A 16,687-nucleotide genomic window follows, 5' to 3' on the forward strand; every position below is an offset into this window, starting at 1 on the left:
GATCCTTCCGCCTCAGCCTTCCAAGTAGCTGGAACTATAGGCGCGCGCTACCACGCCCAGTTCATTTTGATTTATTGTAGAGATGAGGTCTCGCCAGGTTGCCCAGGCTGTATTCTTTTTCCTGACTTCCTGGGGCTACCTGAACATTCTCAGAATTCTATTTTGATTTATCTATAATATTTAATTTTTTTTTCAGGTTTATTGGGGTATAATTGACAAACAGAAATTATATTTAAGGTGTTTTGACATATGTAAACACTGTCAAATGATCACCACAATCAAGTTGGTTAACATATTCATTATCTTACATAGATACCACAGTTGTAGTGAGAACAGTATCTATATATAGTGCTTTGAAGTGTATTTCTTTGAATAGCTTTTTTAGTGGTTGATCTAAGTATTACATTTCATTTTAAGAGGGTGCCAAAAAAAGTATACACATTTTAAGAAAGGAAACAACTGTATTAACATTGTAATACTCAATATACACTGATATCAAAAGATGAATACAAGTCATGTTTGACTTCTGCAATTACAAGAGGTGCAATTACAAGAGGTGCTCAAAGTGGTTACCATCAGTGTCCAGACATTTCTGATTACAGTGAACTAAAAGTAATACATAGATAACATCTCTTAAAATGTGTATACATTTTTGTGGAAACCCCCCCCAGGTATATACATGCATGTTCATTAGCCAATATAGAAATGCAAATTAAAACCACAATGAGCTGTCACTACACATCTGGCAGAATGACGAAAATAAAAAAGAGTGATAACTCCAAACAGTGGTTGAGGAGGTGAAGAGACTTGGGTCACTCATACATTGCTGGTGGGAATGTAAAATTGTAAAGCAATTCTGGAAAAACCTGGCAGTTTCTTTAAAAATGACACAATTACCACATAACCCAGTAACTGTACTCTTGGGCATTTATTCCAGAAAAATGAAGACTTATGTTTACACAAAAACCTGTACATAAATGGTCATGGAAGTTTTATCTGCAATAGCCCAAAACTGGAAACAACCCAAATGCTCTTCAGTAGGCGAGTGGTTAAACAAACTATGGCACATCCACACTATGGAACACTACTCAATAAAAAATAAAATGAACAAGTTATTGACACACGCAACAACCAAAATGACTTTTCAGAGAATTATGCTGAGTAAGTGAAAAAAGTCAATCCTAAAAGGCTACATACCGTGTGATCCATTTACATAACGTTCTTGACAAGACAAAAATATGGAAATGAAGGACAGATGAGGGATTACCAGGGGTTCAGGAGGAGCAGGGTGGAGGCAGGAGGAAAGGGGGATGGCTACAAAAGGGCAACGTGAGGGATCTCTGTGGTGATGGAAATACTCTTTCTTGACTGCATTAATGCTACTAACCTGGTGGTGCAACTGTACTACAATTTTGCGAGATTCATTGGGGGAAACTGGGTAAAGGATATCCAGGATCTCTCAGAAATATTTAAATGCATGTGAATCTACAATGATCTCAAAAGATTATAGAGTCGGCACCATATAATTTTAAAATCAATGGTCAATCTAGGCTAGCAGCTAACACATTAAAAAGCAGACTTTATTAAAGACTATTAGTTCCAAATAAGAAACTCCTTTAATAATGTGGATGTTAAGAACTGAAAAGAATGCTGCTTAAAAATTTGAAAACTAACCAGTTCCCTCTTAAATTATTTTCCTGTTAATTTAATATCTGAGGAAGAAAAAATTAACCCTACAGTCCTACCTTGGTAAATAATCCTATTGACTGCTAAAATGGTGAGCCTCTGCAGTCTCTGGGCAAGCTCTGCTTCAGTTGCCTGGCTCGGGTTCTCCTGGCTCATCCTGCGTTGCATCATCACATGAAGTTCATCATTTGCCACTGAGCGCATTTTCATCAAAAGAGATTCGGTGTGAGCAAGGGGAAATTTCCGAGGACCTTCAAGTATATAAATTAAAATGTCAAACGCCAGAGTTAACAAGGATCAAGGAAACTATTTTTGCTGCAACTTTTTGATTATCGGACCAGGAAAGGAACTTTATTTACTACACAGTTAATTTATACAAAGGAAATAAAGTGATTAAGAGAAAGTGATGTTTCTCCTGCTTTGAAGAAGTGTAACAGTACTTCCGGTTTTGAAATCCCAAATAGCAATGTTGAAGCTAGTGACATAGCTCAATAGAATGGATATCATTTGGCAAAGTTTGAGTCTTGTAAAAAAAAAAAATTAGATAGGTATAAGTAGTTCAGAATGTATTGGTAAAATATTTTCAAATACTGTTTCACTTCATTGTATCCCCAAATCAACAGTTTTAAAGCACATCGTATTTTAGTAAGGACAGTACTATTACTGGAAATTATTGTTGTTAAATTTTATAAAGTAGTTTAGAAAATTACATATAGCGACAAAATAGAAAAGAGTCAATGAAAGTACAGAGATCAGAAAGGTGAGTATAATTTCAGTGACTTGTGATTAAAATGATTTGGGGCACATGTATCAGTTGGAATTCAGTACTACAATAGCATTTCCTGAGAAATGTTTCCTCAGATTGAACAGGTAGGAGTGGCATTCCTGCACCATTACTGCACCTGCTCCAGGAGGTACAACACAGGTAGTGCATCCGGGAGAAAACTCGGGGGATGAGTCTTGATTTAATGGACTGAAGGAGAAGGGCATCGGAAGTTGACCATAGGAACCAAAGTGACGTCTTGGTAGGTGAGGAATAATGGAACCCTTCATTGGAATTGAGCCTTTGTTTTAAATTATGAAAACATATATCAATTTCCATAAATAATCTCTACGAAAATTACTTATGACTAAATTATAACAGGTTCTAATGGCTTATCATACAAGATACTTAAATATTTTTAAAGTATTTTAGGTTGTTCAGTACTTAAAGTAATCTGTCTTATTAATCAGTTAATATATGTTAGTGGACAGTCATCTTTGAGAAGCAAATAAGAAAAAAAGAAAGCAAAAAAGAAGCAAATAAGAAAAAAATATCCTGGACATACTCAAGAATAAGATTGTCAAATAATATTCTTAGTTTAAGCAGATTCTTCCTAATGTCTATACCTCTGACATCTCTCTTGGGGTATAAGCAGCTGATAATCATAACTCAGAGGAGTGGTAATATACTGAATAAAGGAAATGTTAAGTCTTCTTCAGCACTATATACTTGAAAAAGTTGGAGAGTATTTCAGCACTCATGCTGTGAAGCCACACAGAGCTGGCTTGGACATACGCATATTTCTTTTTTAAACCACAGTTTCCTCATTTGGAAGATGTGGATTAGAAAGGAAAATACAGTTTATCTCACAGGTAGATATTTATTGCTATCTGAAACTATACTAAATATATTTGTTTATATGCTTATTGACCATTTCCTCCAGCACAAGTTCCATGAGGATGGCAAAATACTAACTGGTACATGACTGGTGATCAATATTTGATAGAGGAATAAATGGGTAAAAATAGATGTTTTGTGCATTAAATAAAATAGTGGAATTAAAACACAATGCCTATCTCATTATCACAAAGAATAAAAAATGTTTAATGGTTATTACTGTTATTACTGGATGAAATATAATGGAAATTCATATAAATGAATTTATATGTGAACTATATTAATAAAACTATATATACGACAATTTAAGTGCATATATGGCACTCTTTTTTGTGTTGGAGTCTCACTCTGTTGCCCAGACTGGAGTGCAGTGGCACACTCATGGCCACCCAGGTGTCAACCAGCAATCCTTCCGCCTTAGCCTTCCAAGTAGCCAGAACTACAGGTGTGTGTTACCATGCCCGGCTAATTTTTTAAAATTTAAAGTAGAGACGAGGTCTCGCCAGGTTGCCCGGGCTGGTCTTGGACCCGCGGGCTCAGGCAATCTTCTCGCCTCAGCCTCTCAAAGAGCTGGGATTGCAGGCTGAGCCACCGAGCCCAGCCTGTAGCACTCTTAATACATCCTGATGCTTACTTCTACCTCTACGCATTGAAGGTGATGTGCAAAGTTTTACATATTGACAAGTGAAAAAATACATTTAAAAGTGTATATTGAAAACAAGTAAAAAAGTTTTTGTTTATTGATAAAAGTTAAAGAAGAAGATCATGGCATATCAACACAATAAATAATGCATTCATGAAAATAAAAAATATTTATGCTTATTAAAATGTCTATAACATATTGATTAGAGATAGAAGTCAGTTCAAAAGCAGTAGGTAGAGAGTATGATACCATTTAGCCAAAGTTACATCTCCCCCCTTACATATATCTATATCAGAGAAAGGTACGGAGGCCAAGGAAGCAGAGCTTTGTTCACTGAGTAGTAGGCAACTCAGAGCTGTTAAGCAGAACAGCATAACTGAGGTAGGTTTTAAGAAGATTAATCTGACAACAAAATAGTATCTAACTCCTCTACGAGTATGAGAACTTAAAACCTAACCATAATAAAAGTATTGCTGGAGAACTTTAGTCCCAAGCCATGAGTATCCTGGGGATTAAGGTCTGGTTAAATCCAAGTGAGGTGTGTGGTGGTGATGGAAGCTGCAACTGCTGGCTGTGCTTCCAACTCCTGCAGAAGGTGCAGTGTAGTGGTGCTGGGGTTGGAAGTGTCACTTATCTCAGTAGTTTTCCACAAATGCTAAATTAAACTATTTAGGACCCCCTCCGCCACTTAAACATTTATCAGTGATGAGAACAGCTTGCTTTAAGTCTTTGAAAGAACAATTTATTATCTTATTGATGTAAATGATAGAAACAGAAATTCTTCGAGGTCACTTTAGTATCGCTGACAAATAGACTTAAGTGGATTTTTGAAACCACACTGTTCAGAAGTGGAGGAGCCTCAGTATTCTGTATCTTTTGGACCTACAATATACAAAGTCAATATAGTTTTAACAATAACTTTTAACAAATGGTGAAAAAATTCAAAAACACAGTCTTTCCTCAATATATGTGTAAAAAAACCAACTTGAAAGCAATTAAAAAGTAAGAACTACAGCCTGTAATCCCGCGCCTTTGGGAGGCTGAGGTGAGTGGACTGCCTGAGCCCGCAGGTTCGAGACCCGCCTGGGCAACTTGGCGAGACCTCATCTCCACAATAAATCAAAAATAGCCGGGTGTGGTAGTACACACCTGTAGTTCCAGCAACTTGGAAGGCTGAGGCGGAAGGATCACCAAAGCCCAACAGATGGAGGCTGCGGTGGCCAGGAGCGGCCACTGCACTCCAGTCTGGGCAACAGAGTGAGACTCCAACTCAAAAAACAAAACAAAACAAAACAAAACGTAACAGCTAAACACATATAAAGTGGTATCTTGCAAAGTGGATTTACAAAGACAATTTAAATAAGGGAAGAATGCTTGAGGAAGACTTGAGAGATGGGTCTGAAAAGACACAACAGACCTGAAATGAACAGACGTGGTGCAGGGCATAAAGGGAAGCACACAGGGGTGCGTGTTTCAGCAGGTTCTAAGCCTATGACGTAGTGGGTTTGCAAGATGAAGAAGATGAATGGGATGACTTTTAACATCTTTTATTAGGTTCAAAGTTTGTAGGATTCTATAAGCCTCATACAGCTTACAGGAAATGCATTTACTTACAGTGAAAAATGTAAGCTCAAGTATAAAAAGAGACTACAGGAGTCAGAAAAAAGAAAGGAGACTAGTCTAGAGAAAAATCCATTATCTGTTGTAAAATGACCCAAACTAAAAACAAATAATACGAAACTTGGAGCTTTGCAGGACTCTAAAGCTCGAGGTCACAAAAACACTAGTATCCAAAGAGAGAGATGACAGACTGTTAGAGAAATCATAGACCAAACAAAATGGCAAGAATGCTGTTGTATTAACCCAGTGCAAGTTGATCACTAACTAATCCAGGGATCTAGGGATGGAAGGAGAGAAGAAATGGATATAAGAAGAAGTATCAACAAAAAAGAAACAGCGGGAGTAGTAAAAGTATACTTTCTGATGTCAAGAGAGGGTGAATTCTAAGCATTTACTGACTACATAAGGAATTCTGCAAAGGAAAAGTGTCCAAAAGTCATCTCTTGGCATGTAGGAAACTGCCCATTGCAGCTATACTTGGTGAAGGATAGAATTCTACCTGGGACAAAAGATAGGTTCAACTGGGAGGACATCATTCTGCCTGAAACACTCTTCCCCTGACTCTCTACCTTGCTAATTCTTTTCTTATCCTTTATGACTATCTCACTTCCTCAGAGACCTCCCTAACTCCTAATGTAAATCAGGCTGCCCTGTTTTAATCTCTATTCCTATTTTCTACATTTCTCTGCTACTTTACAATCCCAGAAAGAGCAGAATCTATATCTGCTTTTTTCATCAGTGCATCTCCAATATTTAGCACAATGCTCCATGGTAGGTGGTCAAGAAATAAATGAATGAGAATGGCATTAAAAGAAAGCAGCAAGGCCAGGTGCTGTGGTTCAGCCTGTAATCCCAGCACTTTGGGAGGCCAAGGTGAGAGGATTGCCTGAGCCCGCGGGTTCGAGACCCACCTGGGCAATTTAGTGAGAGCTTGTCTCTACAATAATCACATAAATTAGCCGGGCAATGTGGCATGTGCCTGTAGTTCCAGCTACTTGGAAGGTTGAGGTGGAAGGATCGCCTAAGCACCCCCTACCAAAAAAGAAAGAAAGCAGCAGAATAGTTTCCTCTGGAAACAAAATTTTCTCAAATTTTATTTAAACTAAGAAATTTTTAAAAATGTGAATGGCATAAGAACGTTGGAAAGTCAAGCTATCTTCAATATAGAGTTATTAAAATATTATCTCAATACTCACCAGCAATGCTTTTCCGCTTTTGAACTATTGCATGATGGGGAGCAGAAGATGACTGGGGTGAATCTGTAAGGTTTTCAGTGTCATGATTTGCTGTGGTCCTTATAAATTCCATAGCTGCCTGGAGAACTCTAAGCTGTAGTGCAACAGCCATATCTAAAAACATAAGATACTAGAATGTTTTCAAGCTACGTGCTTATTAATTTTTTATTGAGCTGATTTTTCTGTATCTAAACTTCCAATAATGCTTTGTTACACATAAACTTTGATCAGTATGGGCTCTTGATAGCAGCAAACATTGTTAAACTATCTTTAAAGGTAATTTTAAAGCAAATTTCTAAATGGTAATTATAAAACTTTCAAAGGAAAAGTATTAGGTCACAAATATATTTCATTTTATATCATTGTTTCAAAGAGCAACTTGTTTGTATATAGGATAAAAGTTTAAATAGTAACTTTCACATTTTTCTGTTTCATATTCACTTTAATATTTGCCATTAAAGAAAACTAAAGGGAATTACTATTCAACATAAGCTTTTAAGTTCTAGTTGGTAAGAAAAATCAGTGGTTTCTTTCAGTTATGTGTTGGTAGCTACTAATTATAACAAGGCATCACTTTTTCTATTTTTGAGACTTGGGCTTCTTTTGGAAACTAATAAGATGTTATCACAAAATTAATGTTAAACCTTAAGCAAAAAGTTTCTAAGGAGAAAGAGACTAGGCTCAAATAACATGTCTGACTACTCTACAACTCCCCCCAAAATCCATAAAAATTAAATCTTACTTTGTGTCCTCTTGTTTTTGCTATTTTGAAGATATCCAAGCAGTACAATAAGGTCTTCAATAACCCTAAAATACTGTGAGCCTGAGGAACTGCAAGCATGAATTGTAACTGCTATGAAAAGTTGCTGTATATCGCAAGCAAGCAATTTGTATTCATTGAAAGGGATGCTAAAGATGATGATAACAAAAAAAGAACAGAAACAGAATATATATGAGAAAAAGGACAAATAATTTAAGGCAAAGACAACTGATTCAAATGGTTTAAATTCTTAGTCTACCAATTTGCATTCATTCATGCAACACTTGTTCAATATTTATGTATGCTTACTCTACGGCAGGTAATACATATAGTACACTAGAAATAGAAGGAAGAAGACAGTCATTCTCAAGTTCTCTGCTATCTACAAGTTGTGTGATTGTCAATGAGTTACTATATTTCTCTAGTTCTCAATTTTCTATTCCTGATGCAGATGATTTAATGGAGGTTTATATAAACCTATGGTGGAAGACTGGTAAATATATTTGGGGACAGTTAAATTTAATTTACTTGTCTTTAACTTATAAATACCTAAGAGTAGGCCATATCAACACACTCTTCTTAACCAAACTTTGTTAAAAAGAATTAAAAAAAAGTCCTTTCCAAATTAACCTAATAAATATTGTGGAAAAATTTGTTTGAAAGTATTATGGAAAAATCAGACACATTAATTTATTACTAACATTTTCCCTTTGTAGAGTATTTATCAGATACAATTTTTAAAAAATAATTTAAACTTACTTCTTTTCTAATCCATTCAGGGCTGCTACCGTATTACATAACACATAGAGCAGACCATTATCCAGCAACATATCTGCTACCTTAGAGCAAGAATTTAAAATTTGGAGAAGAAGTAAAAGAGCATTATGCAAGAGTATGTTGTCATATAGAGAGGTCTCTATTAGTCCCAGAATAGGAATGACAGACCACTTCTGGAAAAGTCCCATGTTTTTCACATCTTCCAGATCAAATCTATAATAAATAATACACAGTTAAGAGCACATTAAAAGCATTTTGTTACAAGATAAGGAAATATGGTTGCATATGGGTCATTTAATTTAGTTTTCAAGTTATAAAAATTAAATTTGGGGTATAAAGATTTTTAACCTGTTTTTTACATTATAGACACCCTCTAATAATAAGATAAAGCTGTTGTTAGAAGTCCATCTGAAGATAAATACACATTCAGATGAAGTATGCATACAATTTTATGGTTTTAAACAATTTACTTTTAAATTCACCTTTGAGTTCCTTATGTCCAAAGAAACTCTGTGTTCGGGGGCTATATAACAGGTGCACAGGAAAATTATTATTTTAAATAATATTTAAGCAAGTAAAAAGAGGTCTAGCAAAAAGGAATGAACCTTGAGTTCATTAGTTCATAGTCCCAATACTATTTGTCTCTGATGATGAGGCAAAGTTATTTAAGTGTTTTGTGCATCATTTTCCTTATCTATTAAGTATGCACAGTGTTTCAGGACCTCTTTTCTTCTCAAGGTTTTTGTGAGAATCAAATAAGATAATGTAAAGTTCAGTATGATGTCTCATGCCTGTAATCCCAGCACTTTGGGAGGCTGAGGCGGGAGGATCACTTGGGGTCAGGAGTTTGAAACCAGCCTGGGCAACTCAGTGAGACCCCATCTCTACAAAGAAATAAAAATAATAAATTAGCTGGGTGTGATAGTCCTAGCTACTTGGAAGGCAGAGGCAGAAGGATCACTTGAGCTCAGGAGGTGAAAGCTGCAGTAAGCTATGATGGCACTACTACACTCCAGCCTAGGTGACAGAGTAAGACTCTGTCTCTAAAAATATAATGCAGAATTGCTTTGGTGACAGCCAAAAGCTGTATGTAAATGAAAGGTACTATTGAATACCACATGAATAATTAAATTCCTCAAGGTCTGAATTTGTCTACCACAATAAAAAGACATACATTTCTCTCTATTCTATCATAAACAGAAATAATAGTTTAACTTTTCTGCCAAACTTTTGGCTTGGGAGAAAAGTATTCTTTTATTTTTATACTTACTTGCTAATCCATCAGTATTACACCAGGAACAAATTTCAGTAATCAGTACATTCAGAAAATTCAGGTGAGGGATTTACTCTTCTCCCAGATAACCTGGGAGCCCTAAGGACAGTGAGGAGGTCTTCTATGAATCATTCATGCAACCTGTCACTGAGTTGACATGAGCTACCTTTCTTTGCAGTTAACCTCCTCATGTTAATACTATATGCCAAATCTTAACAATCACTTTTATTTGTTGCAGCATTTGCTTCTAGTTTCTAACCAGTAAATAAACTATGAAGGAGGAAGTTATCTTAGAAAGAATATCACAGGGCAAATAATAAATTGATTCACCTAGAAAAGTTGCTTTTAGCAGATTTTTTTTCTAATAATGACCCAATAATTTTGTAAAGAGTGAATTCACTAAATTTTTCACGTAAGAGAAAAGATCCTCAATTGTGATAGAGGAAAGAATCTACTTACTCCTCATCAAGGCCAACACGTCGACCAAAGAACATTTCAATGAAGCATTCTAACAATTCCTGAGTTCCCCGGTGAAGATACAACTGGTTAGCTAGCAAAGAAAATCCACGATTCTTCAGAAATTTATCTTTTTGTTCCTTAGATGCTCTAATAAAATATGCATCTAACAGCTAAAGAAAAAATGAAGACAATTTAGATAATGCATTAAAATTTAATATATACAAATCACAGCATATCACACTTGTATTTGTAAGTTATTGTTTAAGTTCATATGTATAGAAAAACATAAAAAGCTAAAAAAAATTCCATCTCCACAACAACAAAAATGAACTTGTCTCTGACTACTGTGGAATACTAATAATGAGTTTATCTTGGAGATCTTAATACTGTGATGGAGAAATTGGCTTTTTTTTTTTTTGAGTTGGAGTTTCACTCGGTCGCCCAGACTGGAGTGCAGTGGCCGCTCCCGGCCACCGCAGCCTCGCCTGCTGGGCTCCGGCGATCCTTCCACCTCAGCCTTCCAAGAAGCCAGAATTACAGGTGCGCACTACCATGCCTGGCTGATTTTTTAATTTATTTATTGTAGAGATGAGGTCTCGCTGCCCAGGCGGGTCTCGAACCTGCGGGCTTAGGCAATCCATTCACCTTAGCCTCCCAAAGGCGTGGGATTACAGGCTGAGCCACCGAGCCCGGCTGAAACTGGCTTTTTTCAGCTGAGCATGGACACTTACTAGACTGGCAACGGACACTTAGTAGACTGGCAACCTAAGCTGAGTGTAAGTAGAATATTTGTACCTTATTCTGAAGGAAAAGAATGCTCTCTCTGCAAATCTACATATACCGGGGGTGCCAAAAAATGTATACACATTTTAAGAGATATTATCTATGCATTACGCTTCAAAGTTGAGCTGAATTATGGTAGCAAAGTGTAGTATGACATTTGCTCAAAAGATGGCATTAATCAACTGAATGTTAGCATTACCATATGACAGGCAGGACAGTCAAAGAAATGGTGGGCGGAGTCATGGCTGTCATTCGAGGAACCCAAGACTATTTTGAAGTGGTATTTGAAATTCGAGAATGTCTTGGAAGCACGATGACAACGGACGCGTGAGTATGCAACAGAACCTCGAACACGCCAACGATTGCACACATTCGTGCTAAGTTAGAGATGCACAGTACTGTGTGTGCTGTGCACAAGGGAAGATCTGGGAGGCCTCGCACAGCAACAAGTCCTGCTTCTTCTGCTATTGGAACAGTTTACACGCTTGCCACAGAAGTCTACCAAACAATGTGTACCTCATATAACTGCAGAAGTCAAACGTGACTTGTATTCATCTTCTGTTATTGGTATATATTACAATTTTAATACAGTTTTTTCCTAGCTTAAATTGTGTATACATTTTTTGGCACCCTCTGTTGTATATATAACCTAGATCTCTGCTTCTAGACTTCTTAACAGTTATCCTGAATTTATTCCACAAGTTTGAATTTCCGCCCTTCGCTAGCTTCTTAAATGCAATAAATGTAATATGAAATTAATTACTTTTCCTTCCAAATCCACTTCTTCCATATTCCTATCTTAGACTAGGGCAACACCATCTTCCTAGACTTCAAGGCTAAACTCATTTTTGGCTTTTCTATGCCTGATTCTCCACCTGTAATTATGAAGGTACCTTTCTTCCATTCCTGCAAACATGTCTCAAACCTATTTGACTTCCCACTACCTCAGATTTTCCCCAGACTACTTACTATGCTAGCCTGCTAATATACACGATTTCTACCACTCTCTCGCCTCTAATCACTGTCTCACTGTCAGACCACTCTTCCCCGAATATACATCAGTTTACTCATCTACTTTAAAAGTGTTCTAAGTTTACAGCATGGCACAAAGTATACCTTTTGCATGAATCTTTCCCTGTTTCCCCTATGTTCACTTCTTCTTTATTAATACTGCCACTGTAGCACTCATCACTGAATTCCTTATATTTTACTTAGCTGGGTTTATCACTTTCTCCCCTCAGACTATAAACTCCTTGAATGTAGAGACTTAAGATATACAGTATGGTATATCTTAAGTAGTCCAGTATTTTGCATATGAAATGGAAGCTCAATAAATACTGGGTTGGGTTGGAAGTGATTAAACAATACCTACATCCAGACAAACTAAAGAAAACAAGAATCTTCAAAAGATTATTTCAATACTGGTAGTTTTCTAATGGAAACCATTCATGTCAAGCATTCTTTAATTCAACAATATACTCAGTACCAACTGTCTACTAGACACAAAACACTTACTCTCATGAAGCTTGTATTTGTGACAGACTTTTAAAAAGAACACAGATAAATAAAACAGATAATTACAAGACATAAACAGGATGCAATGACAGAATAAGTAAGGAGTAGGGTTAGAGGAAGTACTTTTGATAAGGTAATCAGGGAGGACTCTGAAAAAGTGACTTCTGAGCTGAAAACTGAAGTAAATGTCTAAAATTTTACACTACACTGACGAAAAACTTTCCAATAAATCATGTGTTCCTTGTAATTTTCACAAAATAGACTTACTAAGTGTATAGATATGAGGATTTACTGGTAGATTGTAAAAACATATTGATATGAACCAATACACAGAAAAGGACTTAAAATTTGGTGACAATACAAAAATATGAGTAAGAGTAACAAACGGTATCAGATCATTATTCCTAAGTATAAAATAAAGTTTTAGGCCCACTTTAACATATGTATACAAATTTTAAAATTACACATGTAGTATTTATTTTTAAGAATTAAAACAATACATAACCAGTATTTGCCCTTACTTTAATAACACCTTGTTGTATGGCAGGTGATGGGTGGTTAATGAGTACCAGGAGTGTATCGGCTTGAATAAGCTTGTCCATCACATCTTCAAGCATAATATCAGGCAGGATGAGAAGAATTCCACTTAAGAGTTCATATAATCCACAGCAAATAGGAACCAAACAGTCTTCAGTTACACTATAAAGTAACCAAAAAAGTCTTACTAATCCAGTATCAGAGAGATAGTAAATGCTGATTACTTCAGGAACTGTGATAAAGAATATTTTTACCATGTAAAACAAATAGTCACAACATTTAAGCGATGTTTCCTAATTTAACTGTGATTAATTCATTTACCATTACTTTTTATCACCGATAGGTTTTAGGCATATAGTCTACTATCAAACACTTCTATTCTACATCTCTTATGTCTGATACAGTAGTCACTGCCACTGTGACTATTTAAACTAGCCACATTTCAAGTGCTCAATGGGCATATGTGGCTAGTGCTGACTGTATTGGACAGTACAGACAAAGCATACACATCACTGCAGAAAGTTTCACTGGACAGTGATACTTAAGATGCTATTATAAATAATAACAAATATTATTATTTCTCTGAACTGAAGAATTTTTCTCTAAATAACTGTAAGGAATTAAATAAATCAAATAACTTTCTTTAACTTTTGGATAAATTAGAAATCAGTAATATCTAGTATTAAAAAAAGGGAAAAGGCACTTTCCCATTTGTTATTGATATAAATGCTGCATTATAAGAAGTGGCATAATGAAGACATTTCTAAAAGTATAGAGATTCTTTAAAGAACAGTGAAGTACAGGTGGAGGGGAGTGCACAAAACATGTGAGTACCTGTGAGTACTTGCATTTCGGTTGTAGTTTGGCTCATAACCAAGAGAGTAGGCAAAGTTTTCCCAGTCATCAATGTTCCTATCAATAAGACTTGGCCAACGGCCAACAGCTGCAGATCCATTCTGTGAAGGAAAAGCTAGTCCAAGGCTTGCAATAGTGCTGTGGCTTCGCTGGAATGAGGCCAGTCCCTTTAGGTAATCAGGTCGGCGTGGGCAGTTCTCATCCCCAGGACTGTCATCATCTGATCTGGGTTCTGCTCCCAACTCTCTATGATCTACTTTGACTGCTAGAAATCCTAACGTTCCTTTTGCGACATCACCGACAGAGGCTTGGGCTGAGAGGAGAGTTTCAATTTCACAAACAGTTTTTGCAGACTCACAGCTACTGATGAATGTATCCTCTTTGCTTTTTATCAGTGTGTTAGAACTCCCAAAAGAATTTTGCTTCTCTGGTTGGGTAGTAATGCAAGTATCTGCAATATTGTGTAACTTGTCAATACTACAACCCAAGCTTCCAGTCAGTTTCCGTGATTGCAGCAGTGGTGAAGAAGTAGGGAACGCTGGTAGGCTTCTAGAACGCAGGATGTGGGCAGTCATCCGTTGTGGGACAACACTGGAGAAATCGTTTCCTGGTAAGAGTAGACAGAAGAAGAATACTTAAAAATTTGTTAAGTGAGACCACATCTCTTCTGCACTGTAAGTCACAACCATAGCAATAGCATTGTTAGATAATCCATATAGGTTAATTTTGTTAGTGACTAACATTTAAAATCCTTAAATGCCCAAACTTTTGATTTTAACCACGTTTCTTTTCCTGTCTTTTCCTGTCTCATTAACAAAATACAGTAATGACTGAATGAATCAGAGTCATTAGGATTAATGGTTCCACTGTAGTGAAATTAAGTGAATTAAGTAAAAATTTATCTCAGGCTAGCAGTCACCAAAGTGGCTTTGCAACTAGATATAACGGAATTTAAGTGACAGTTCTGTTAGTTAGGTGGCCTTGGGCAAATCACAGAATTGTACCAGCTGAATGTTAGCTCCTGCAAAATGTAAAATGAGGGCTCAGTCATTTGCAGGGTTGCTTTAAGGATTAAATGAGATCGTATTTGTGATGCACCTAGCATAGTGCCTGACATATAGCAGATGCTCAATAAACGGTAGTACTTTGTTATTACTAGACTAAACGGCCCAAGACAGTTCTCTCTTTCTTCCATTTCTACAGTCATTTCTTGCTGCTTTGGTTCTTTTTTTTTTTTTTTTTTGAGTTGGAGTCTCACTTGGTTGCCCAGACTGGAGTGCAGTGGCCGCTCCCGGCCACCGCAGCCTCGCCTGCTGGGCTCCGGCGATCCTTCTGCCTCAGCCTTCCGAGTAGCCGGAATTACAGGCATGCGCTACCACGCCCAGCTGATTTTTTGATTTATTGTAGAGATGAGGTCTTCGGTTCTTACAGTTGGTGAGAAACAATCATTTTCTCTCGCTACAGTTCTTCAATTTATTGCTCCTAACATTTTATGTAGGAGACTATAAGAATTAATTTCTCTGTAAGTGCATGGGAAAGTGCATGCTTCTCAAAGTATGTATGTGGTCAGCAGCATGGACACCAGCACCACTTGCAGGATTGCTAGAAATTCAGTCTCAGGCTCCACTCTGGATCTACTGAAACAGAATGTAAGAAGAAGTCCAGGAATCGGCTTTTTAACAAGCGCTCCAGGTGATTTTTTTTTTACATGTTGAAATTTGAGAAGCACTGATCCACAGTAAACAGGCACTAAATGAACTGCTTTAGAGGATATGCTTTGTGGCAATAAAATATTCCCTAGCTCAGAACTTTTTTCTAGTTATTTCTGGTTTTTGGCAAGAGGACTAAAGCTGCCAAAAGACTCTGGAAAAATAGGGGAATGATTATATTTGAATATGTTTCAGAGTGATGCCTATGATTTAAAAAACAGACATCTCCTATAAAATGCCAAATGAAACTAATTAAAACATAATCTTAAAATATTATAATAAAAGGCCATAAAATGTACTAGAAAATAACTGAAACATTTCAAGAGGAAGACAAAACTAGAGTTTAATACCCATGGCTCTTAGTTCTATCTATCCCTATCTCTATCTTACCTACATGATTTAATAATTCATATTAGGGTAGAGACAAGACTAGGTTGGACTGAAAAAAAGAGCAATGTTCTAGTATGGAAGAGGACAGTAGAAAAAAAGGTGTATGTGGCCATTTCACAGCTAGGAAATCAACTAATTTTTTTTCTATGAAGTAGAGATGAGGTCTGTTAAGAGTAAACTAGAAAGATAGAAAAGTACTGTAGACTCAATGATTTGAATATACTTATTATGAAAACAGAAGAGAGCACTGATTCTGAACATCAGAAAAATTACAGGGCAGCATTAAAAGTTCTGCTACACCTTTCAGCAGTATGAGGATGGTTAGACTGAAGCTGAGTTTGGGTTTTCCACTTCAAGAATACCATAGGCCAAGGAGACAAAGAAACTAAAGACAGTGTCAAGAAAACTATTTGTGTTACTGGCTAATGATTTAGGGTGGATAGGGAAAGTAAAGCCAAGAGAACTTTGGATGGTGATAAACCAGAAAGATGGGAGGTTATGGATTAGAGAGGTTGAACGTGTCCTCTTTGCCTTTTTTCAGTGTTAGAACGCCCCAAAGGATTCTGTTTCTCTGATTGATTGGAGGACTAGAGGTGCAAAAAGATTCTGTTAAAAAGACCTGGAAAACAATGGGGCACAATTGTACAGTGTTGAAAATTGTTTCAGATTTAAAGATAGATTGTAGGCCGGGCTCGGTGGTTCAGCCTGTAATCCCGTGCTTTGGGAGGCCAAGATGAGTGGATTTCCTGAGCCCGCGGGTTTGAGACCCGCCTGGGCAACTTGGC

General features: G+C 36.7%; 1 protein-coding gene across 1 annotated transcript in view; it reads right to left on the minus strand.

Annotated features, from left to right (window-relative positions):
* LYST (lysosomal trafficking regulator) overlaps nucleotides 1-16,687 on the minus strand; it is a 204,510-nt gene that overhangs the window by 68,193 nt on the left and 119,630 nt on the right. The window contains exons 23-29 of the mRNA XM_008053632.2: nucleotides 13,783-14,410; nucleotides 12,933-13,110; nucleotides 10,114-10,283; nucleotides 8,364-8,594; nucleotides 7,587-7,753; nucleotides 6,806-6,958; nucleotides 1,746-1,937 (exon numbers count right to left, since the gene is read on the minus strand). Coding sequence (XP_008051823.1) covers nucleotides 1,746-1,937; nucleotides 6,806-6,958; nucleotides 7,587-7,753; nucleotides 8,364-8,594; nucleotides 10,114-10,283; nucleotides 12,933-13,110; nucleotides 13,783-14,410 — 1,719 coding nt within the window. The remainder of the gene's footprint in view (nucleotides 1-1,745; nucleotides 1,938-6,805; nucleotides 6,959-7,586; nucleotides 7,754-8,363; nucleotides 8,595-10,113; nucleotides 10,284-12,932; nucleotides 13,111-13,782; nucleotides 14,411-16,687) is intronic.

Source organism: Carlito syrichta, unplaced genomic scaffold (genome assembly GCF_000164805.1).
Source record: "Carlito syrichta isolate Samal-C Ts95f unplaced genomic scaffold, Tarsius_syrichta-2.0.1 Scaffold288337, whole genome shotgun sequence".
Taxonomy (NCBI): domain Eukaryota; kingdom Metazoa; phylum Chordata; class Mammalia; order Primates; family Tarsiidae; genus Carlito; species Carlito syrichta.